Source organism: Helianthus annuus, chromosome 6, assembly GCF_002127325.2.
Source record: "Helianthus annuus cultivar XRQ/B chromosome 6, HanXRQr2.0-SUNRISE, whole genome shotgun sequence".
NCBI classification, from domain to species: domain Eukaryota; kingdom Viridiplantae; phylum Streptophyta; class Magnoliopsida; order Asterales; family Asteraceae; genus Helianthus; species Helianthus annuus.
This window is the reverse complement of record NC_035438.2, coordinates 28,471,667-28,494,061: the sequence shown is the minus strand read 5'-3', so window position 1 is coordinate 28,494,061 and position 22,395 is coordinate 28,471,667. Positions and strand designations below refer to the sequence as shown.

Sequence of the window (22,395 nt, the reverse complement as noted above, 5' to 3'; positions counted from 1 at the left end):
TCCCATGCGGCCCGCCTCAACTTATTATTTATTGTTTTTAATTTATTTTATATATTATATTCTATTTTGGGCTCGGTTTTCACATACGGGGTGCATATAAAGACATATTAATATATTTACAATATATTAGGGTGTCAGAAATATTATGAGGATGTCGGTTTTACCGAGGGTTGTTATAAAAAGGAAGAAGGATGGCGTATGCTATGAACTGGGAAGAATTTAAGAGCTTGGTAGAAAGAAAATTTTGTCCCGAATATGAAAAGGAACAAATGACAAATAAGTTTCTAACCCACCGGATGGTGGATGTAGATTGTCGAGGTTATACTTCGACATTCTTCGAGTATGCTCGAGTAGTACCAACCCTGGCTTCGCCAGAGCCGGTACTTATTTCTCGATATATTTGGGGATTGATTTCTGAAATCCGTAACATCGTCAAGGCTGCGAAACCTCGCACAATTGATGATGCGGTAGATTTAGCCAATACTCTGACTGACGAACTAGTACGGACAAGAGAAGAAAATAGAAGAAAGGAAGTAGCCCAAAAGATTACCCAAGTATTCCATTCAGGTAACCATAACAATTTCAATGAAGGAGGGAATGGGCAATCTTCCACTAGTCCATTTTGCAATTCTTGTAAAAGAAAGCATTTTGGAAGATGCAAGGGATATTGCAATTTTTGCAAAATTCCAGGGCATCAGGAAGAAGACTGCAGGAGGAAGAGATCTTCAGTCTGCTACAATTGTGGAGAAGCTGGACATCTTAGGCCAGATTGTCCAGAATTGAACAAACCATCTGACAATAAAGCCAAACCTGCAGAAGGAGCAAAGAGGAATGTAAGAGCCTTCCAACTGACTGCTCCGGAAGCAGAATTCATTCCAGATGTGATAGCCGGTACGTTCTAGGTTTACAACGGTTACACAAAAGTATTATTTGACTCTGGTACAAACCAAAGTTTTATAAATACTTCATTCTGTCAAGATCTTAACTTACCTTTAACCAGCATTAGACAAATCTTTACCGTCAAAACGGCAAGCAGAAATACCCTCATCCATTTTAGTAAATCTCGAGGACGAGATTTTTCTTAAGGTGGGGAGGATGTAACAACTCTCACTAAAATCAATACTTAGGATGATAATAAATCAATAAGAAAACCCTAATTAAGACACCCAAGTAATTCTGCATTAACCCTAAAATTTCCGGAACAATCAGAATCAGAATCAGGGCCCCTAAAACTCAAGGGGGTAAACCCTAGTTGATGATTATCAACAGAAATTCATTATTAAATTATGATTGGACCAAATTTTAACTCAGCCAGGCTAGTCCCATGCGTGGCCACCCTATGACCCCAGGTGTCCCCTTACGGACCGTAAAGGGTCAGGCTTACGGTCCGTAAGCATGTCCCAAAAATTAGTATAAATAGAGGACATTGGGACTTGATCTGGGAAGTTGAAACGACGCTCAAACTTCTAATTGACGTCGAGTTATAGTAGAATCAGTTCAATAACACACACAGTTCACGAAGTGCTGCCGCAATCAGGGTAATAACTCGATCGCTATTACGATTCATTTTCCGACCGATCAATATATCCAATGGATGTTTAAGTGCCGCCCACATTAGGGCTATACTTTGTCGTTCGTCGTTAATTCGATGGATGTTTAAGTATCGCACTTTGTCGTTCGTTGTGAGAATTTGATCTCGTGAGTTATCGTAAATGCTGAATTAGTTATTAATCCCGTTTGCGTGTATTGTGAATTAAATTAGGTTAATCAAGGCTAATCAGTAGGCTTATACTCTGCTCGTTAAATCTGCAAGTGAGTCATTCTCTTTTTATCAAATGTTTTACAATACTCCAAATTATTTTCAAGAAGTTATAATTACAGGGACTAAGTCATGGATATCTTGATTTATTGGTTAGTGGGGTATTGTGCACATTACTAATTTTCTCTCAGTTAGGTTCATTGACCTACTTGGGATAATCACTGTTAGGTTCATTGACCTACAGGGATAATCATCACTATTTAGGTTCATTGATCTAATAGTGGTATGACCATCGTCACCATTGTGACATGTCACCATTGTGACATAGAGCCAGATAAATAAAAGATATAAACCATTGTAATCGCTCTTATGCTGTAATTAATAACTACGCATCATTTTATGTAAATAGAATGATTCACTCAGTATTTCCCCGCTGACAAAACCTTTTTCAAACATGTTTCAGGTAATCTGTTGTGAGCAAAGAAAAGTGCCATGAAGCACTACAAGCTTAGAAAAGTGGCTCAATGTAAATAAATAAAGAAACATGTTTTGTGAAATAAAGATTTCCCAGTGAAATCATTTTATTGTAAATTATTGGGTTTTATCCCTATATTATATAAAACGGGCAGTTTTAAATATTAAAAGATCCTGTTCTAAAAAGACTTCCGCTGTCGCCTAAATTAAATACCGCAGGATTTCTGTCCCGCGGCTCCGGAAACGGGTCAAACCGGGTCGGGGCCGTGACATTCGCCCTTCATCTTGATATTGCAGAAAATAATGGAGAGAGTGATAGTCAAACCTAGATTACAATACAAGTCTTTCTCTAACCTCTCCACCACTACCTTGTTGAATTATTATATGAGAATTGATTCTAATCCTGTTTGTTATAATTTATAGTGTTAATTGCCTGGATAGTCCCTGTGGTTTTATGTTTTTTCACATTTAGTCCCCAACTTTTTGAAATAGCAGCTGTGCTCCCTGTGGTTTGTTGTTTTGTTACTCGGATAGTCCCTGAGCCTAACAGACGTTTGTTTTAAAGGTTAAGTCCCCTCACGTGTCCCTCACGTGAGGGTATTTTCGTCATTTCGATTGCACCACAAGTCAGTTAGGCTCAGGGACACGTGAGGGGACTTAACCTTTAAAACAAACGTCTGTTAGGCTCAGGGACTATCCGAGTAACAAAACGACAAACCACAGGAAGCACAACTGCTATTTCAAAAAATTGGAGACTAAATGTGAAAAAATATGAAACCATAGGGACTATCCGGGTAATTAACTCTAATTTATAATCTCTGCAAATAATAAAATATGTTGAGTCATCTTGTTGATGAACACAAAGTACACGCCATTAATCCACATCCTCATCACTCAAAAACTTCCAAAATTCCATAATTCGTGTTCCACATCTACGCTATCAACCGATTAAACACACAAAATTCTAAAAATAACCTAAAATTTTCATGTCTAAATTGTAATTCATCCACATATCTTGACATTAGGTTTATAGTTCAGTGCACACCTTCAAGCAAAGTTATCTGGTTAGATTACGTTACCCCTTATCTTATTTTGTTAAAAAGTTTGTATCTTTGATTAGGGTTTTTTTATTATTACTTGTTTGCAGTTTATATGGAGCAAAGATGGTGGATGATTTTGATGATTACAGTTTGTTTGTTTGTTGGTTCATCTGGTAGAGGTAACAATTCATGGACTTTATGCTATCATTTGTTTATGCCCCAACTGTTTTGTGTTTCTGGCTTGTTTGTTGTTGGTTTATTGAGTTATACAAGGGGGGTGGGGGGTGGGGTGGGGGGGGGGGGTTAGTGAACCGCATGTACCATGTTTGTTTTTGACTGGTTTTTTTTTTTTTTTTTTTGTGAATTCACATGTTTAGCTATCAAAGAGGGTAAAGGTAGCTGATAATGTGTTATATGCTTCAAAAAAATGTGGATATAGATTACGGGTGGTCGTATAATAGTTAATACTTGGCATAATTTTTAGATGCTATTCTTAGATTTGAAAGACCGTGCTTGGTGATGAACCGATGATACGTTAGTTAATAGTTTGCCAACCATATAATTCGAAGTATGAAGACTGTTTTAAGGCCTCAAGTTTAAGTATGAAGACTGTTTTAAGGCCTCAAGTTTAATATATGAGTGCTTATAGTAACAACTTTAATTGAGTTTTCCTTTTTATGGATTTGGCTATCTGCTGTGTTGGATATCATTTTTCTTTAAAATCACAAAGAGTTTATTTAATTTGCAAGCTTTTTATGGGGACAGGGCTTAAAATCAAGCATAAGGTTGACTCGCCGGTGTACAATCACACGCTCACCACAATTTTGGTGGAATATGCTTCTGCAGTAAGCTCACTCTATCACTTATGCTCTATAAAGGGCACGTGGGCACAAAATAAGTTAGCAACATATTATTGTGAACACTGCGGATTTATTATTTTCTTGAGTTAAACACAACCATATATGATAACCAGGAGTTGCCTTTGTCCATGTAGGTTTACATTTCAGATTTAACAGATCTTTTTGCATGGACCTGTTCAAGATGTGATGGCCTAACCAAGGTATTTGTTGGTGTGGTACTTATTGTAAAATTTGAACACAGTGTTCACATCAATGCTCATGTTTGATGTTATCTTGAATCAGGGATTCGAAGTTATAGAGCTCATTGTTGATGTTCAGAACTGCTTGCAGGTACACGTGGCATTGGCTTGAAATGGTTTCTTCACTATGTCGTAATCTTTCGTGGATCTCGTACTTGTATATACTATATACTGACTGAATACTTGATTACTGATTGCAGGCATTTGTTGGGGTTGCGGATGATCTTGATGCTATTGTTATCGCATTTAGAGGCACTCAAGAAACCAGGTATTAATTCAACTGTTGTCTGTTTATTTCTTGATCAATGTAGTTTGGTACTTTGGTCTTTAATATAAAATAAGACATACGTTCAAACGATAAAAGCTCGAATTAATGTTTGAGTAACATATATTTGGTCACAGTATACAGAACTGGATTGCAGACCTATTCTGGAAGCAGCTCGACTTTGATTACCCTGGTTGCACAGACGGCAAGGTGCATGTGGCATAATTTTGCGTATCGTGTTTGCACCTATGATATCGTTATCTAATCTTTGGTTCCGTTGTTTCAGGTGCATCATGGATTTTTTAATGCTTACAATAATACAATCATGCGTTCGGGAATTCTTGATGGTGTGAGTAGAGCAAAAGGGGCATATGGAGATCTCAAAATTATGGTGACTGGGCATTCAATGGGAGGTGCTATGGCGGCTTTTTGTGGATTGGATCTTGCGGTAACTATGATAATTCCATCTCTTAATATTTATCTTTTGGATCAATATTAACCGGTTGTTTGCCTTTCTACAGCTTATTTATGGATCAAAGAACGTCCAAGTTACAACCTTTGGCATGCCAAGAATCGGCAATGCTGCTTTTGCATCGTATTATAGCCAAATTGTACCAAATACGTTTAGAGTGACACATGGACATGACCTCGTCCCGCATCTGCCTCCTTATTATCATCATTTCCCACAGAAGACATACCATCACTTCCCAACAGAGGTAATCTTGTTTGACTTTCTTGACTTTTAGCATTTGTTTGTCCAAAGTTAAGGTTAATCATCATGTCTTTTTTTCCGTATACATGCACACATTGTGAATCCTGCTTTGTTTGTCCCTGATCTATTACTGTAACCTACCTTTCAAAAAGAATAAAACGGCATTTTCGTCCCTGAGGTTTGGCCAATTTTGCAACTTTCGTCCAAAGGTTTGTTTTTCCGCATCTGGATCCAAAAGTTTGAAATCTTGCCATTTTCATCCGGCTCGTTAACTCCATCCATTTTTCTCTGTTAAGTCAGAGGTATTTCCGTCTTTTTTGCTAACTTAAAGGGCGATTCGGTCTTTTTCACTTTATTGCAAGAATAATGGACGGAGTTAACGAGCCGGATGAAAATGGCAAGATTTCATACCTTTTGGGTCCAGGTGCGGAAAACAAACCTTTGGACGAAAGTCGCAAAACTGGCCGAACCTCATGGACGAAACAGCATTTTACTCTTTCAAATATATTATTTCTTCCAATTTGCAGGTTTGGCTTTATGACATTGGATTAGAGTTTCTTATTTATCCGGTTGAGAAGATCTGTGATGGTTCCGGAGAAGACCCTGAATGTAGCAGGTAGGTCAAACAACTTAACTTTTTCATCGTTCGCCTTTCCCATACGGATGTTTTGATGAAATCTCAACTCTTGCTGAATATTTTCAGATCAGTGTCCGGAAACAGTATCTCAGATCATTTGACTTACTTTGGTGTTGAATTGGGGTGTGATACACCAAGCAAATGCAGTATTGTGATGACCCCTAATCTTGCTTCTTATGGAGATGTAGATGATAATGGTAATTTCGCCTTGTATAGAGAACCAAAACTGAGGGACCAGTGAGTCATCTCGTTACTTGATCGGTGTTCGTTTATTGGTTTTGTGTAAATATGTTATATGTAATTATATATGTATAGTTCTTGTTACTATGAATATTTCCACATGTTAAAATATTTTTTTGTTGCTATCATAGTCTTGGAAGGCATGCATAATGCATGATTGGCTTCCAAATTTCTTTATTAACAAGGTCATCTTTTAATCATTGATTGCAAGTTTGAGACTTGTTATTTAAAGGGGTTAGTTGTTTGTTTACTTATTTGAATATAAAAATAACTATTACTAGAACATGTTTATATCAAATTTATTTCAACATAATAACTTCACAACAGTCTTCTACATTAGATGGTTAGACTATGTGTGGTGGGGTGGTGCTTCATGACACCTCACCCGTTAACAAGCCGGACAGTGTGTCATGGGCGTTAAAGGTTTTTTTTTTTTTTTTTTTTCTTTTGGGTGTGTGTGTGTGTGGGGGGGGGGGGGGGGGGGCTCCAACTAATCAATGCGCTTGTTAAAGGATGAGTTAGTTAAAACCATATTGTAGAGTGTTATTGCGCTTTTTAGTTAAACCACATCACATAGCCTTAGAAGAAACTGATAATATCACTTTAATGTTATATTTACTTGATTGCTTATAAAAATATTAATTAAACCAATATAGTTACTATAAATGAATAATAAGAAACCTTGAAATACATATTCAATGGGCTACTCATTTTGAAGGTCTTGATGAAATTATTTTGATGATATATTATTCTGTGTAGACCAACTTTTTACATTTTATGTTGAATATTAAAAATGTATAAATCACAAAAAAAAAAAAAAAAAAAAAAATTCTTCATGATATCTTAATTGGAGATTTTTACATCAAATTTTATGTGTTTTGAACACATGTTCTAAGGGACTCCTTTTGCACCATATATACTAGGTGCACTATCTTAGTGGATCTAAGGGGATCAACTGCGTCGGGTTAGCACGTTGGAGCAAACAACTCGTTAATCAACCTAAGGGTGTCAACTGCGCCGGGTTAGCACATTGAAACAAACAACTATTTAAATATCTACGGAACGAGTTCCTGTCAAGAATTACCATCCATAAATAAGACCAACCCCCATCTCTATCAAAAGGGTGAGAACAAATAATCAATTTACATAAAACAAATCAACTGTCTTGTCTTTTATCCAAAACCACAACCGTCTAAGTAACTCGAAAGAGACTCGAGCTGTGTACAAATTTATTAGTTTATGTGCTCACTCGACTCGTTAAATATTCATGTTCCTTTTCTTAACATGAATATTTAAAATTGAAATAAAATCAGGAGAAATCATCAAATACATATTCTCCTCCTTGGACCATATGCAAGGTGTTCTTCCATATCTTCTTTGAATTTACAACAACTGTTGTAACATACAGTCTCCTTCTTACCTGCGTATTCAAGAAAATAATTCGGTTAAAAAAAAGCCAAGGAAAATTGGCAGAACCTATAATGTAATGAAACTGAGACCTCGAAGCAATTGCGGCACGAATCCATGCGTCATAAATTCCATATTCTTTCACTCTGCACAGAAGCAACAAGATTTCAGTTAGTCATGAAAACAAAAATCGATCAAGATCATGAACAAGAATGTGATCATAACTTACAAGTATGCATCATTAGGATCAATGTCATGAAATATGTTGATATAGAAACGAAAACCATCCGGGCTAACATCTCTACATAGAAAACCTTAACAAAAAAAAAAAAAAAAAAAAAAAAAACCTTGATGTTAGAAACTGTAATTTAAATATGTCACTAAAACTTAATTCAAATGTATACCTTTGCTCTCAGCGGCAAGCAGATGCTCTTTCGCCATAGCTGGAGCAATTCCAAGTGTTCGTGCGGCATCAGTGGCACTAATCCCCGTTTTTAGCGCATCAGGCTTTTGTACTAATGATTTGATCCTAGAAAACACCTACATTGCAGCATAAAATCCGAGTAAAATCTAAGTTACACATGACATTTAAAAAAGTTCTAAATTTTGTTTACCTCTTCGTCACTATGAGACTTGTTTTGTATGACCATAACACCGCTTTCAAACTTCTTAAGCATTACTGGGCTGAAATTAAACCGATGAACAAATGGAAATTAGTAATCCACTTCAAAGACACGAAGAAATACAGGCCTGTAGTCTACAACTGTACATACACATTAAACTTCTCCCATAGTGAACACGCCCGCAACAAATCATCAGGCGAAATTAATTCTGTTCCTCGGGCCCGATTAAAGAGACAGTATATATCTATCAGATTCATTATCCCACCAGCTCTTTCTAAAGGAATTTTCACGAAATCCGCCAACTGAGTTTATGATGGCAAAGATGAAAAATTCGTCAAATTTGAATTCATCCTATAAAACTAGCAGTTGGTTAAGAAGTGAGTAAAAGTGTAAAACCTGACGAGACAACTCTTGGTGGTATAATGCGCCAGCTGATTCTTTAGTGACAGGGGAGACAATACCGACGCTTAACAACCAATCTTGCATCTCTTCTTTGGACCCCATTTCTTCATCATTTGCCGCATTGGCTTGAGAAGTCGATCCAGACAGAAGTTTTTGCCTCATTTTTTCAGCTAATGCCACCATTTCTTTAGCTTTATTCTGCAGAAACATAAGATCAGCTGCTTGTAGCCTTGTAAACGAATCAAACGAACGAGAACAAACATCTAAACGAATGTATCTTCTTGTTCATGTTCATTCATTAAGAAAATGAACGTGTTTGTGTTCGTTCATTAACATCTAAACGAATGGTTCACGAATTTAAACAAATGAACACAAACACCCTTGAATTTCTTTGAATTGCGTGTCTAAATAAACTAAACAAACACATAAGTAAACAAACTTCCACCAAACAGTTCACGAACCGGTGTTCAACAAATCCAACTATACAACAACTTAAACTTACAATGTACCCGAAACAATCTCCTAAACATAACATACCATCAAAGCATTCAAATCCTGAAATGCATCCTGCAAACTCTTATCAGTACTCTCCCACATCTCCTGCTCCTTCCTCAAAATACCCGAAAGCCCAACAACCGGCATTTTCAACGCCAACCCCGTATCGCTACTACTCGACCCACCCCCATCCCCCAACTCAACCCGACCCGGACCAGAATCCGAACCCGAAACTGCACCTTCCCAAGCTCTCCCCCTCCAGGCCTCCCAAAACTTGCCCACAAACGAATCCGGATCCGATTTCCCGCGAAAAACCAAAGTAATTGTTGTAAATTTAGAACCTTTTTCTTGCACTTTATATTCAGGTGTGATTGAGACCTGAAACCTAACCCTAGGGCTGGCGAACATGCCTTTGATTGACTTCTTGGAGTGGAGGATTTGAACGACGGCGGCGAGTGGGACGGCGGCGGCGGCGGAGGCTGCCGGAGATGTGGTGGATTCGGGGTTGGGGAGCCAGAGGAGACGGTGGGTGGTGAGGACGAGGAGACCGGATTTGAGGGGTGGGAGATTGGGGTTTTCTTCGTTGAGTAGGTCGACTGAGGGTTGTAGAGATGATTCGACTTCGCCTGGACGGAGGACTGGGCGGCCGCTGGTGGTGGTTTCCGCCGGGAGTAGCCAGTTTCCGGCCATTGTTGGGTTTCTCCGGTGTGTTGGAAGTCAATCCTTAATTGGGAAGTTAGAATGCAACGTGTGAAAAATGGAGATCTACTGAAAGTTTATGAAAGATACATTTTTTTCAAGAGTCTAATGACTGGATTGTTATTTGGAAATTCGTAGTCATAAATCCCCTCGCGTTATGCGACACGTGTCGTGACACGCAGGGGTTTTATGGAGCCTTATGTCACCACTCATCAGAGCCCGTAGTTATAAAGTTACTACCTCATCATTATTTAATTAATTAATTTTTAATTTTTTAAATTAATTTCTAACTTTTTTAAATTAAAAACCACTACATTAAATTAAAAGAAAACATTAAATGAAATAAGTTTTTATAAATGCAGGGACCAAAGATGTTAAAAACTAATTTTAAAACCCAAATTTAAAAAACAAATTTTAGATATTTGAGAAAATGCAGGGACCAAATGTGTATAAACCAAAAATTTCAAAATCAAATCGCCTCCTTGCCTTCTTCTCCGATTTTCCTGCAGCTTTCCGGCCGATTTTCCGGCGGACTTGCAGGGCCCAATTTGTCTTTTTCTCCAATTTGCAGGGTCCAATTGTGTATAAACCAAAAATCTTACAAACCATCATGCCGTGAAGGTGATGGTGCTGGTTATTTTTTTGGACCTATAAAGCCCTTCGTCGTGGTGTTCCAGGCGCTATATGGCGCTATGGGGCAAAAAGTCAGCCACAAAACGCCCCATTACAGGGGGTCTTATGGTTTGTGATTTTTGCAGAGTTGGTCCTAAGACTTTAATAATTGTATAATTGATCTCAGTGATTGTTATTTTTAAACTCGGGTGGTCTTTATCACTAACGTAGGTTAAATTTCTCAGTTAAGTGTTCATCAAATGTCTATTTTACCCCTAATGTTAAAGATAAAACAATTAAAAAAGTTAGAAAATAAAACATATGAGCCCACCAACACCCACAACCTAACCAAAACCTCAACGTGAAACATAATCCCCAAATTGATCAGACCTGATCCCTCTTCCCATCTTCCTCTAAAACTCTAATCAAATTGACCAGACCTGATCACATAATCATCTTCACACATCTTTCAATTTCAACAAAATCACACAATAAACACACACTTCACGTTAAAATGAGCTCAGATTAGAGAATTGGTGGTCAGAATCCAGAAAACCGACGGAAATCTACGACCGAGAAGGCACCACCTGTTCGAATTTCTCCTTAGAAGGCGATGGAGAAGGCACCGCCGGTCGGAACCCACATCATTTTTTGGTGAAAAACTTGTTGTGTTTGTGTGTGTGTGTGAGAGAGAGAGGGAGAGAGAGAGAGAGAGAGAGAGAGAGAGAGAGAGAGAGAGAGAATTGGGGTTTTAGGGTAAGCGGGGCACCAGCGGGGAGTGGCCGCGGTGACCCTATTCCCCCAGTGGGAACACCGCCGCCATCCCTGCGGTGACCCAAATCGGGGAGGTGGGTCGGGGTGAATTCACCGAAGAAGGAAGGGGGAGAGTGTGGGGCCACTATCTTTTCAAACCAATCAATTATTTTCTTTTTTTTTTTAATAAAAAAATAAGTCACCTAATAGGGGAGTGCCGCCATCAAATTGGGGTGTGAGGGGAGTTTAAGAGGGGAGTTGACGTGGCATAACCTGATTGGGTGTGCGTAAGAGAGGGGACTCCCCTCTTAGGGGAGTGCCCCGCTCACCCTAAGGCTTTCAGGGATTAAATAGTGGTAGCAATGGCGGCTTTAGGTGTTGGGGTTGTTCGGTTTCAGGTGGTGGTGCTGGTGTGGGGTGGGAACTATCGGATGAGGGAAGATTTGATAAAATGAGAGGATGATCGAGTTGTTGGGATGTTACTGTTGATTGTGAATTGTTGATCTTATGCATATGTGAATTTTTTTTATGTTGTTGGACAATTTGATCTTGCGCGCACAGTCTAGGATTTTTGAGAATGTTCAAAAATATAGTTGAATGACAACCATATACGGGGTGTTTGGTATTCCTTCTCAATAAGGACTTCTTAACTTATATAAGTCATATGTGATATGTGAGAAGTTAGAAATTCTAACTTTTAAAAAATAACTTCTCAGCACACATAACTTTCTTAAATAAGTTAATCCAAACACTACAAAAACAACTTATTAACTTTTATAAGGGTGAGCAGAGTAGGGCGGTAAACAGATCGGCAAAGCGGTTTACCGAACGGTAACACCGTCGCCGTCTGTGTTTACCGCTCGGTGAAGGTTGATGATCGGTGAAGGTTTACCGATGAGGGAAGGGGGAGGGATGGGTGTGTGGTGGGGTCCATTCCTTCTTAACCAATCACACATTTAAAAAAAAAATAGTTTACCTAAACCCCATTAGGTAAACCACTACCAACGTTTTTGAGCATTAGGTAAACAATTTAGGTGAATTGACGTGACACTGTTTGATTAGGTGAATGAAAAGTTTACTTATTCCAAATAGATAACCACTCCCTTCACCCTAAGTCAATAAGTCATAAGTTACTCCAAAAAAAGCTAACCCAAACAGCCCCATAAACTGCAAACAATTTGTTATATGGTAGGGTTTTTGAGAGAAATGAGGAAGAAGATGAGTGATAAAAGTGGGCCATATGTTTTATTATTTTTTTTTTTATTTTATCTTTAACCTCAATGGTAAAATATACACTTTATATATACTTAACTGAGAAATCTAACCTAGATTAATGATAAGGACCATGTTGCAAAGTCGATATTCAATAATGTTAATAAGGTATGATTAAAAAAATTACACTGCCGTAAAGCTTAAGAAAGGATCTTTAGAGAGCTAGATAATTTGAAACAAAAAGTGCGCCTTAAGAATAAATTATTAGTTGAATAATTTATTTAAATTAAAGGGTTTGTTTGTAAGTAAATAAATAAACTCTAAGGTAGTGATTGGTATGCAAAATTAAAAGGCGGAATGTAGTGGAGTATGGTAAGGGAATGAAAAAAATGTGTTTGTTGGTCAAGATAATAAAATCACCTATTATATAAGGTTTTTTATTCCATCTAAAAACCTCAAATTTATTCAATCCACCCCACCCTTCATCATCACCACCGACCGTTGCTACCGCCGACAACGGTCCCAACTTCAAAAATAACCAGTGATGGTCCCAACTTTTCACATATTGTAAACTAATGGACCTTTACTAATACAGCTTTAATTTCTTTTTGTCCCCTTATATTTTTCGGTTTAGTAAAAGTCTATTGGTTTACAATATATGAAAAGGTGGGACCGCCACTAATTATTTTTGAAGTTGTGACCGTCGCCGGCCAACTGCTAATAGTTAGGATTATTAAATCCATTACTCCAACAATTAATTATAAGCGAACCAAGGGTGAATTCAAACTTTGTTAAATTAAACACAACTCATTTAAATCCTTATTGCCTAGGGACAAACAAGTGACAAGAAAAGGACCCTAATATCATATTCTCATGTTTTTATGATAATGTTACTGGAATGTCAAAAGTCATAGAAGAATTTACTTTGTTTATAATATAAAGAGAACATTATAATACCATTGTTAAAGTATTAGAAAAGTACCCCCACCCCATCACCATCTGTGTCTAACGCGGATCACCAAAACTAAGTGTCGTCGGTGTTTCAAGTTAACCTTTTAACTAGTTTAATTAAACAAGTCGACATGTTAATCCATTCAAAATCAGAATACACATATAATTAGGCTCCATCATCGTCGCCAACCAGGCAACCATTGCACATCCCCCTCCCACCATTTCAGCTATTTTGTTTCATATGATGTTTGTCAGAATTCTACATTTCAGTCCACGTACGTATGTGTTTGAGCTATGGAGGTGCGTGGTTTAGTTTATCATATAAAATCTCGACCAAACCAGTAATCTCGGTTTGAGAATTTTCAACTCAAACTGGCCAAACAAGTCGTCCAAACCAACTAAAACCATTCTGGTTTGGCTGGTATGGCGATTCAAGTTAATATAAAGAAAGTTATGTACGAAACTAAGAAACTAGTTATAAATGTTAAAGATAATACAACTGCATAAAAGAATGTTTTAAATACCCTGTTTTAAACATTTGATACTCGTTATTAACATATAAACACATTAATATAACTGCATAAAAGAATGTGAACATGTATGCTAATTAACCTTCAGCCAGGTAATTAGAAAATTTGTGACAATAATGAACCGTACAGTGTCTTTCTCGATCCCAAGATATAGCTTATTCGTTATCGGTTATCGTCTCTTTAAAAATCCCATTGCCTGGTATACATTGCTAACAGTCACATCTGCTATATCTGCAGCTTTGCTTGCACCCTCTGCCAAAATTTGGTCCAAATAACCTGTATCAGACATAATTTCCTCGTATCGAGCCTGCAAAAGAGTAAGATATCACGACTGTGAATTGTAATACTTTTTATTTGCAAAGGTTTAATATTTAAAAGATATAGTAAATATAAACCTGGATTGGTTGGAGATGATCGATTAAAGCATCAGTAAGAACAGGTTTAAAAGTTCCCCAGTTCATACTCTGGCACTCTTGCGCGACTTCCTGCAAAAACTTTTTGTTAGAGAACGTATATGATGTTAAATACCCCCAACTTTATTAATGATTATGCTCGTAAAATGCAGTTGATCACCGAGAACTGCATACACTAATAAAAAAGTAAAATGCATTTTCGCCCCTGAGGTTTGGCCAGTTTTGCAACTTTTGTCCAAAGGTTTGTTTTTCGGCATCTGGATCCAAAAGGTTTGAAATCTTGCCATTTTCATCCTCATCCGGCTCGTTAACTGCATCCATTTTTCTCTGTTAAGTCAGGGGTATTTTCATCTTTTTTGTTAACTTAAAGGGCAATTCGGTCTAAAAACTACCACACACATTATGCCCTTTAAGTTAACAAAAAAGACAAAAATACCCCTGATTTAACAGAGAAAAATGGATGAGTTAACGAGCCGGATGAAAATGGCAAGATTTCAAACCTTTTGGATCCAAATGCAGAAAAACAAACCTTTGGACGAAAGTTGCAAAACTAGCCAAGCCTGAGGGACGAAAATGGCATTTTACTCCTACTATAATATATAAATTTGAAGTGGTTACCTCCTTTGTCTTGTTTGTGATGATTTGATATATCGAAAGAAGGTTATTGCATTCAGGCCTATCCGGATTGTCAAACTCCAAGCTACATTAATCAAGTCGGAATATATTATCAATTCCAACAACTGATATAAAGGAAAAATAATATACATTTGTCTAAAAATCAAGATGCAGACACGAAAGAAAAACTAGAAGCAGAAAAACGTTTAGGGGAAGAGTGAGAACCCACCCTGGAAAAGAATCTGTCTTGCAACGCTTAATCTTGTTTGCAATTGCCTAAAAACCAATGAAGCAAACGTAGAACATAAACAAAAAATATAGTAGAATAGGTAAAAAACTAAAAATAGCCAAAATTATCAACCGGGGTGTAATATTAATAGAAACTCTATACTTACATTACACCACAAGTAAGAGAATAAAGTAGGTTAGCCTCATCAACCACCCAACATGATGGACCCAAACCGTTTAACCCATAACCCAAATTAAACTATTTTCAAGAAAAAAAAATCCCATTTGACCCACCCATTTTGACTGATTATTTTAAAGGATATTAGCCAATTATTTAGTTGACTGAGGTCATTTGTTTATTCAAAAAAAAAAAAATTAGAAAAGATGGGAAAACTGAATCAATGAAGTCCACCACTCACATCTTTTGAGTCAAGCAAATTAATACGAGACAGATCCGAAGTAGCAGACTTGGACATCTGCAAAATATGAAATAAAAGATGAGAAAATGAGGCTAATAATATTAATTAAATATTGACAATTAATGGAAGTTGTATGTGTAGCTCAATATGAAATACCTTAGAAAGACCATCCGTAAGTGACATCACCCGTGCTCCAGCAGGAGGAATTAAGGGCTCAGGAACCTACAAAAAAGTAAAATAAAAATACAAGGTTTATATTGTTTTAACAAGCTATAAAAATTAAGAGATTAATAAATAGTAAACACGTATATGATTCACCTTAAAGATCAAACCACCACGTCTGCAAACAGAATAATAAAGTAGTCAACAATCCATTTCCAGAATAATTAACAATTTAACAATTATTACGTTTCTTACCCTCCCAACTTCTTCCATTTTCTACCACCATATAAGTGATTAACACGTTCAGCAAGCTCTCGTGTCAATTCTAGATGCTGCTTTTGGTCTTCACCAACTGGGACTAAATCAGACTGCAACAAATAAAAGAACATCCATTCTAAGAGTCAAGAGTGCGCAGGGGCGGAACCAGAGGGGGGTCAGGAGGGTCCGTTGACCCTCCGGTCACCAGAACTTTTTGAATTTTTATTTATAAATTTTGAGTTTTTGAAGAACAAACTTAGAGATGGACCCCCTAATTTGAACCAGTATAGAATATAAGCTTATGATGACCCCCTAACTAAATCGTTCTGGTTCCGCCACTGAGAGTGCAAATGAGGATACAACGATCCTTTCAAAAAATGAACTCTCAAACTTAGTAATGGTGTATTGTATATGGGGTCTCAAGGACAGAACGTGTTGATGAATAACAATAAGATAATGTCATTAATCTTTATTGGTAGTTAACTGACGTTTATAAATGAATTCACGTTTATAAATGAATTCTCCATTATGACGTTTATCAATGTCGTTGATGTAAAAAACCTTCATCTACTATATAACTGAATGATAGATAATCTCGTCATTTTAGCATATAGAGATTAAAAAACACAGATAGAAAGATACTGATTTGTAGAGGTTTGTTAGAAAGTCCACTCAATCAATACAGAATACTAAAGCTACTAAATAAATTGTTGTCGTGGTTTGGTTTGGTTTGTAATGTCTAGACCAATTGTTCATGGGAATTGACATATGTCTCGTTTTTTTTGCCGTTTTGGTAGACGAATAGCAATTGTAAATGGTCAAAGGTTAGTTGTAGTTGGTACAAGAGAAAAGTACAACTTTGTTCTACATGTCACACTACAAATGTAACTACAAGGGAGCTTTAAAGTATGAACTATGTATTGATTCAATAAAAAAAAAACAAGTTACCAATAATCTCCACAAGAACAAATCCCGTTCTTGAAATGATGAAACCGATGCAAGTCACGTACAATAATTTCTCGGTTCTCAACAAGCGATATATACTTAGTCGCGTTATGACAATCACCACACACGCGAAGGTTCTTTCTGATGTGTATAGTTGTTCCCCGACGCGTATTCAAAAGCCCAAAAGCAATAGCAAGTTTCTCACTATGAGTACTCACCATTTGTTCTTTCAGATCATCTTCTACATCTTGCATCAAATCTGTCGCAGGTACATAACCAGCATCCTTAATCTTATCGATCAATATTTCAAGAAAATTATAAATCTTGTTAGAATCCGAATGCCACGAGCTCCCAGAATAAAACGTATGAACTTCATTTTCTAACTCAACCGAACTATATCCAGGTGTTTTCCGTATCCCTCTTTCCTCCATTTTACTCCTGATTTCGGTCACTTTATCCCACATTGAAGCCGTTGCGTATATGTTTGCTAAAAGTACGTAATACCCGCCATCATTAGGGTTTAACTCAAACAATCTATCCGCTGCCATTTCCGCCAGTTCGACATTTTTATGAATCTTGCAAGCACCTAACATTGCACCGAAAACGTTAATCCCGGGCTCAACGGGCATGTTTTGAATGAAATCCCAAGCCTCGGTTAGCCTACCGGATCTTCCTAACAAGTCCACCATGGCTCCGTAGTGATCCATTGTGGGCTCGATTTCATATTCGTTTTTCATTTTGTAAAAATACTGACACCCCTCTTCCACAAAACCCGAGTGGCTACAGGCTGAGATGATACATAAAAACGTTATATTGTTTGGCTTGATATCACCGGCTTCCATTTCTTCAAACAGTTTTATAGCTTCCGTTCCATACCCGTGCGTCCCGTACCCGTCAATCATCGCGTTCCATGTTGTTACGTGTCTGTCGTTCATTAAATCAAATAGCTTTCGAGCAGTCGTAATCGCTCCACATTTAGCATACATGTCCACAAGAGCGGTTTTCACAAAGACGTTTGTATCCAAACAAGTTCTTGTGACGACCCCGTGGACCCACTTTGCTTGGCATAATACTGAAAATTCGGTAACGGCTGCTATGATGCTTACCATGGTGAATGAATCAGGGTCGATGTTTTTTACTTTCATGAGACGGAAATGATTCAAAGCACTGATTATTTGACCGTTCTGAGCGTATCCAAGTATCATGGCGTTCCACGAGACAAGAGTTTTTTCTTTCATGTTTTTAAATATTTCAGCAGCAATGTCGACACGTTTACACTTGCAGTACATGGAGATTAGAGAGTTCATGACCGAAACATCATGTTTAAGTCCTAGCTCATTGACTAACGAATGAACAAATAGCCCGCGTGTAAGTTCACCTGAATCAGCACACGCGTGGAGAGCTACCATAACAGTCACACCAGTTGGTTTAAATCCATTATCCAACATTTTGTCAAAGAGCGACAAAGCTTCTGCATAATCATCATTTTGTGCATAGCCATCGATCATTATATTCCACGAGACCACGTTTTTACTACTCATCTTGTCAAAAATCACACGCCCCGTGCTTAAACACCCACATTTCAAGTACATATCAACTAACGCAGTGGCAACATTTCCATGACGTTCATACCCGGACTTAAAAACATAACCATGTATCGATTTCCCGACTCTCAAATCACCAACATTACCGACAGCAGGCAAAATGGAAATAACCGTAACGGGATCCGGTCTTAATCCTTCACTTAGCATCTGCGCCACTAATTCTATTGCTCTCCCAGCAAAACCATTTTGAGCATAACCCGCAATTATCGTATTCCAACACACCAAATCTCTCTCCGGCAATCTAACAAACACCTTGTATGCATCCTCAACCAACTTACATTTCGCATACATATTAACAACACAAGTCATAACATAAATATCCCTTTCATGCCCATTCAAAATCACCTGCGCATGAACCTCTTTCCCTTCCCTAACATAATTATTCTCACCACAACCCTTCAACAAATACGTAAAGTTATACACTACAGGCTGCACACCATCCTCAACCATTCGACAAAAGAAGGAAAACCCATCAGAAATTGAAGAATTCTGAGCATACCCTTTAAGCATTGTGTGATAAAGAGCATCGTTTTTATCTTCAATTGGTTCAAAAACACGGGTGGCTTCGGTTAAGCTGTTGTATTTGCAGAACAAGCTCACGAGCTTTGTTTGAAAGAGGTGTTCTTGATAAAGACCGTTTTTGATGATTAGGGGGATGATTTGGTGAAGTTCTTGGAGTGAAGTGCAGAGTTCTAGGAGAATTGCTGCTGGGTGTTTGTAAATATGAGGGGGAATGTGGATTCTTTGAGTTAGTGTGTGTTGGATGCGAGAAGATGAAGATGATATGGGAGATTGTGGTGGCGTTGAGAGTGATGCAGTGGGTAATATCAGTGAAGTCATCACGATTTGCAGTTTCTTCAATTTTGATGCCTACGAACAGTTGAATTTCTGGATTAACAAGCTTCAATTAACAAGAATTAGACCTTCTCTAGTAAACGGAACTCGTATTTTTCAATTAACAAGCTTTAGGCACTTTATTTAAATCTTCATCTCAGTGAGGCAATACATCAAACACCAAGCATGCATAAGTGCATAATCCTGAATATTAAATCTTAAGTAACCATAAACACCCTTTCAGAAAAGACACATGTAGGTCAAGACATTAAACATTATAATCAAGAACAATGAATCAGAGCAAACATATATGCACAGTTTAAACTTTAAAATCCCCAATTTAATTAAAAGTAAGATAACAAACAAACACAATTTGTGCAAAATTAGAAACACGACCACAAACCCATTAAAAATTTTACGTTTTCAACATCGAATTTAGCATGCATTATATCAATTTCATAGAAATTTCCAGCTACACACTTATAACAGAACCCGTATATCTTTTGCCGTTTATAATGTAGGTACAGAAAGATTATAGATATAGAGTGAAATACGTGAAGCGTGGACAAGCGTTTGAGAGATTGAGGAAGTGAGAGAAGAGCGGATCCAATACCAAGACGACTTCTTTCCCAAGAAGTGCAGCAAGTACTTTAGTAATTTGGGGATTTCATGCCCCACGAGTGAGTGAGTTGGTTGATGATACTGTTTCAGAGAGTTCAGTTTTAGGATATGATACAAGAGGCTTATGATGTTGGGGAAACACATTTGGGGATTTGAACATTTGAAGCCCTGAATTTTGTTGCTTTCACATTTCAGTCCCTTGGTGGTAGTTACAAGTTTTTAATCTGTTTTATCTGTCGGGTATGATTTGTCTGTATAGTTATGTTTAGGGGTGAGTAGAAAAAACTGAAATAATCGAACCGTAACTGAAAAGTCAAACCGAAAAAACTAAACCGAAACAAAAACTGATGGTTCGGCTTTTGGATTTTTAATAACTGAAAATATCGATTTGGTTTTCGGATAACCATTTTCAATAACCGAAAAAACCGAATCGAACCGATAAGTTACGATAGTATGCCTAGTCCATATATTTTTATGTTTAGGTATAAGTGTTTAACCTATGCTACTAGAAATTATTAATTTTATTCTTGAATGTTAAGTATTTATAATAAAAATATCAACATGTTTGTTATAATTGAAATAATTTATTTATTGCCTACAACAAATTACAACTTGATACAAAAACTAAATAATCATCAAAGTACTATAAAAAAAGTTTTAATAAAACTTTTGGAAAAACACAAAAATAGAATAAAAGGTTAGGTTTATTTGAACAATATTAATTAAAAAGGTTAAATACAAACTTAAATGTAAACATATAAGAAAGATTCTTAAATTCTAAATTGTACTTTCTTTTTTTAATCTTACATAATTTTGTTCCAAAAACCGAAAAACCGAACTGAACCGATGTAAAAACCAAAAAAACAGAAACCAAACGGTTTTCAAAAACCGAAAACCGACATTTTGGTTTCGGATTTGCCAAAAAACTGAACCAAACCGAACCGTGCACACTTATGTTAGACATAAGTCATGTCTGTAGTTATGAAATACACAACCTCAAATACATATTAACCTTTTTGTTTATGTGACACATATCGCTCTTGTTAATGCATATGTAAATGTAGGGTACATTTGACATCGTACCACACTTTTACTTCTGTATCATCTAAAGCCGCCTCTTTATAAATGAATTCTCCATTAGACTAAAGGGTATGGGGGTCGGCGCCCCCCTTATCCGTCTCTCACACGACGCAAACGACGGGCCTCTCTCCTCACACACAGAGCTATACATACATATATATATATATATAGGGTTATTGGATTTTATCACCCGCAACTATCGGCCTTTGGCCGATGACACCCGCAACTAACACTTTGACACCCGGCACCCCCAACTTGACTTTTTTGTTTGCACTGGCACCACTCAGTTAAATATTCTCTAACTTGGTTAGTCATTTGTCCGACGTGGCACCATTTGGCTGATGTGTAAATGCTGATGTGGATGATGAGGTGTTATGTCTCTTTATCCCTCTCGTTTATAACACACAGACATCCCAAAGTAAACCCTAATCTCCATTTCTTCAATTCATCCCACAAAATCACTTCAATAGCTCCGATTCATCCCACAAAATCACAGTAAGCACTTGGATTCATCCCACAGAAACCCTAATCGAGATGAGTTCATCTTCCAATTCATCGTGGAGTGTGAACCGAACCCCTAAATTGTTCAAGGTTGATTTGGATGGAAACTTGTATTGTCATCATGAAGTTGTTGTTGTTCTTCGCATCGCTGGTCCTAAAAGTGTTCGACATGGTGATCAATTTTATGGTTGCCCTCAATGGCCTGTAAGTTGTTTACTTATGGATTGAACTTAATTCTTGTTGAAACTGGGGTTGGTATATTGTTTTGTAGTTATCCGATTGCAAGTTCTTTATGTGGAAACAAGATTTCGACAAATTTTTCGAAGCACATTCAACCTGTAGTTCAAGTCCAGTCAGTTATCAAGAATTGAAAAATGAGAACTTGGAATTGCAGAACAAGTCGCTACTTGAAGAGAACAGGATGCTGAAAAGACAAATTCTTGGCAAAAAGTCCATGTGGAAGCAACCATTTCTGTTTACTATGTGTTTTGTCATTGCATTATGGATGTACATTTTGAACAAGTGATTTAATTAGGTTGTACAATATTGAAGTTATTAATGACAGTTGTTTAGTTTGTTTTGAGCCATTTGTCATGATTTGGTAATTTCCAAACCAAAGTGCAGATAAGTGCAGCAAACATCTGTTTTGACCCATATCAGCAAACATAAGTGCAGCAAACATAAGTGCAGCAAATAGTTTTCACTTTTGACCCATTTGTCATGTTTTTGTGATAACCAAACCAAAGTGCAGCCAAACACAAGTGACCTTTGTCATGTTTTTGTGATAACCAAACAAAAGTGTAGC

At 37.2% G+C, this 22,395-nt stretch overlaps 5 protein-coding genes across 5 annotated transcripts; 2 read left to right on the top strand and 3 right to left on the bottom strand.

Annotated features, from left to right (window-relative positions):
* The first annotated feature begins 3,068 nt into the window (after nt 1–3,068).
* Nucleotides 3,069–6,351, top strand: LOC110865113 (probable feruloyl esterase A). Its single transcript, XM_022114327.2, has 11 exons — nt 3,069–3,297; nt 3,381–3,452; nt 4,039–4,118; nt 4,268–4,333; nt 4,416–4,463; nt 4,573–4,640; nt 4,775–4,847; nt 4,924–5,085; nt 5,159–5,353; nt 5,877–5,965; nt 6,053–6,351. The coding sequence occupies exons 2-11, from the start codon at nt 3,386–3,388 to the stop codon at nt 6,225–6,227; spliced, it is 1,023 nt and encodes a 340-aa protein (XP_021970019.1). The 5' UTR covers nt 3,069–3,297; nt 3,381–3,385; the 3' UTR covers nt 6,228–6,351.
* Nucleotides 6,352–7,299: 948 nt separating this feature from the next.
* On the bottom strand, nt 7,300–9,935 carry LOC110865114 (vacuolar protein sorting-associated protein 36). The gene is made up of 8 exons (XM_022114329.2): nt 9,196–9,935; nt 8,653–8,856; nt 8,407–8,558; nt 8,248–8,317; nt 8,038–8,173; nt 7,863–7,947; nt 7,726–7,779; nt 7,300–7,646 (listed from the first exon to the last, which is right to left on the bottom strand). Exons 1-8 carry the CDS (start codon nt 9,841–9,843, stop codon nt 7,643–7,645), a joined length of 1,353 nt encoding a protein of 450 aa, XP_021970021.1. The 5' UTR covers nt 9,844–9,935; the 3' UTR covers nt 7,300–7,642.
* Nucleotides 9,936–13,880: 3,945 nt separating this feature from the next.
* LOC110865118 (tryptophan--tRNA ligase, chloroplastic/mitochondrial) lies at nt 13,881–20,153 on the bottom strand. The gene is made up of 10 exons (XM_022114339.2): nt 20,125–20,153; nt 19,943–20,036; nt 16,003–16,115; nt 15,904–15,925; nt 15,742–15,807; nt 15,586–15,642; nt 15,168–15,214; nt 14,942–15,023; nt 14,306–14,395; nt 13,881–14,217 (listed from the first exon to the last, which is right to left on the bottom strand). The coding sequence occupies exons 1-10, from the start codon at nt 20,151–20,153 to the stop codon at nt 14,080–14,082; spliced, it is 738 nt and encodes a 245-aa protein (XP_021970031.2). The 3' UTR covers nt 13,881–14,079.
* Nucleotides 16,950–20,164, bottom strand: LOC110865116 (pentatricopeptide repeat-containing protein At1g11290, chloroplastic-like). The gene is made up of 2 exons (XM_022114337.2): nt 19,943–20,164; nt 16,950–19,424 (listed from the first exon to the last, which is right to left on the bottom strand). The coding sequence occupies exon 2, from the start codon at nt 19,392–19,394 to the stop codon at nt 16,950–16,952; it is 2,445 nt and encodes an 814-aa protein (XP_021970029.1). The 5' UTR covers nt 19,395–19,424; nt 19,943–20,164.
* A 1,385-nt stretch (nt 20,165–21,549) lies between these two features.
* Nucleotides 21,550–22,120, top strand: LOC110865117. The gene is made up of 2 exons (XM_022114338.2): nt 21,550–21,794; nt 21,862–22,120. The coding sequence occupies exons 1-2, from the start codon at nt 21,624–21,626 to the stop codon at nt 22,114–22,116; spliced, it is 426 nt and encodes a 141-aa protein (XP_021970030.1). The 5' UTR covers nt 21,550–21,623; the 3' UTR covers nt 22,117–22,120.
* The last annotated feature ends 275 nt before the right edge of the window (nt 22,121–22,395 follow it).

Bases quoted from the DNA above. Each gene is read 5' to 3' on its own strand.
- LOC110865118 (XM_022114339.2), bottom strand. From the start codon at position 20,153: ATGTGTTTCCCCAACATCATAAGCCTCTT. The intron at 20,037-20,124 runs GTATCATATCCT...AAATTACTAAAG, and splicing joins CCCAACATCATAAGCCTCTT to TACTTGCTGCACTTCTTGGG. The intron at 16,116-19,942 runs GTATTTCACTCT...TATTTGTTGCAG, and splicing joins AACGCTTGTCCACGCTTCAC to TCTGATTTAGTCCCAGTTGG.
- LOC110865114 (XM_022114329.2), bottom strand. From the start codon at position 9,843: ATGGCCGGAAACTGGCTACTCCCGGCGGAAACCACCACCAGCGGCCGC. The intron at 8,857-9,195 runs GTATGTTATGTT...ATGTTTCTGCAG, and splicing joins AGGATTTGAATGCTTTGATG to AATAAAGCTAAAGAAATGGT. The intron at 8,174-8,247 runs GTAAACAAAATT...GCTGCAATGTAG, and splicing joins AGTCTCATAGTGACGAAGAG to GTGTTTTCTAGGATCAAATC.
- LOC110865117 (XM_022114338.2), top strand. From the start codon at position 21,624: ATGAGTTCATCTTCCAATTCATCGTGGAGTGTGAACCGAACCCCTAAA. The intron at 21,795-21,861 runs GTAAGTTGTTTA...ATTGTTTTGTAG, and splicing joins ATGGTTGCCCTCAATGGCCT to TTATCCGATTGCAAGTTCTT.
- LOC110865116 (XM_022114337.2), bottom strand. From the start codon at position 19,394: ATGACTTCACTGATATTACCCACTGCATCACTCTCAACGCCACCACAA.
- LOC110865113 (XM_022114327.2), top strand. From the start codon at position 3,386: ATGGAGCAAAGATGGTGGATGATTTTGATGATTACAGTTTGTTTGTTT. The intron at 4,334-4,415 runs GTATTTGTTGGT...ATCTTGAATCAG, and splicing joins GATGTGATGGCCTAACCAAG to GGATTCGAAGTTATAGAGCT. The intron at 5,086-5,158 runs GTAACTATGATA...GCCTTTCTACAG, and splicing joins TTTGTGGATTGGATCTTGCG to CTTATTTATGGATCAAAGAA.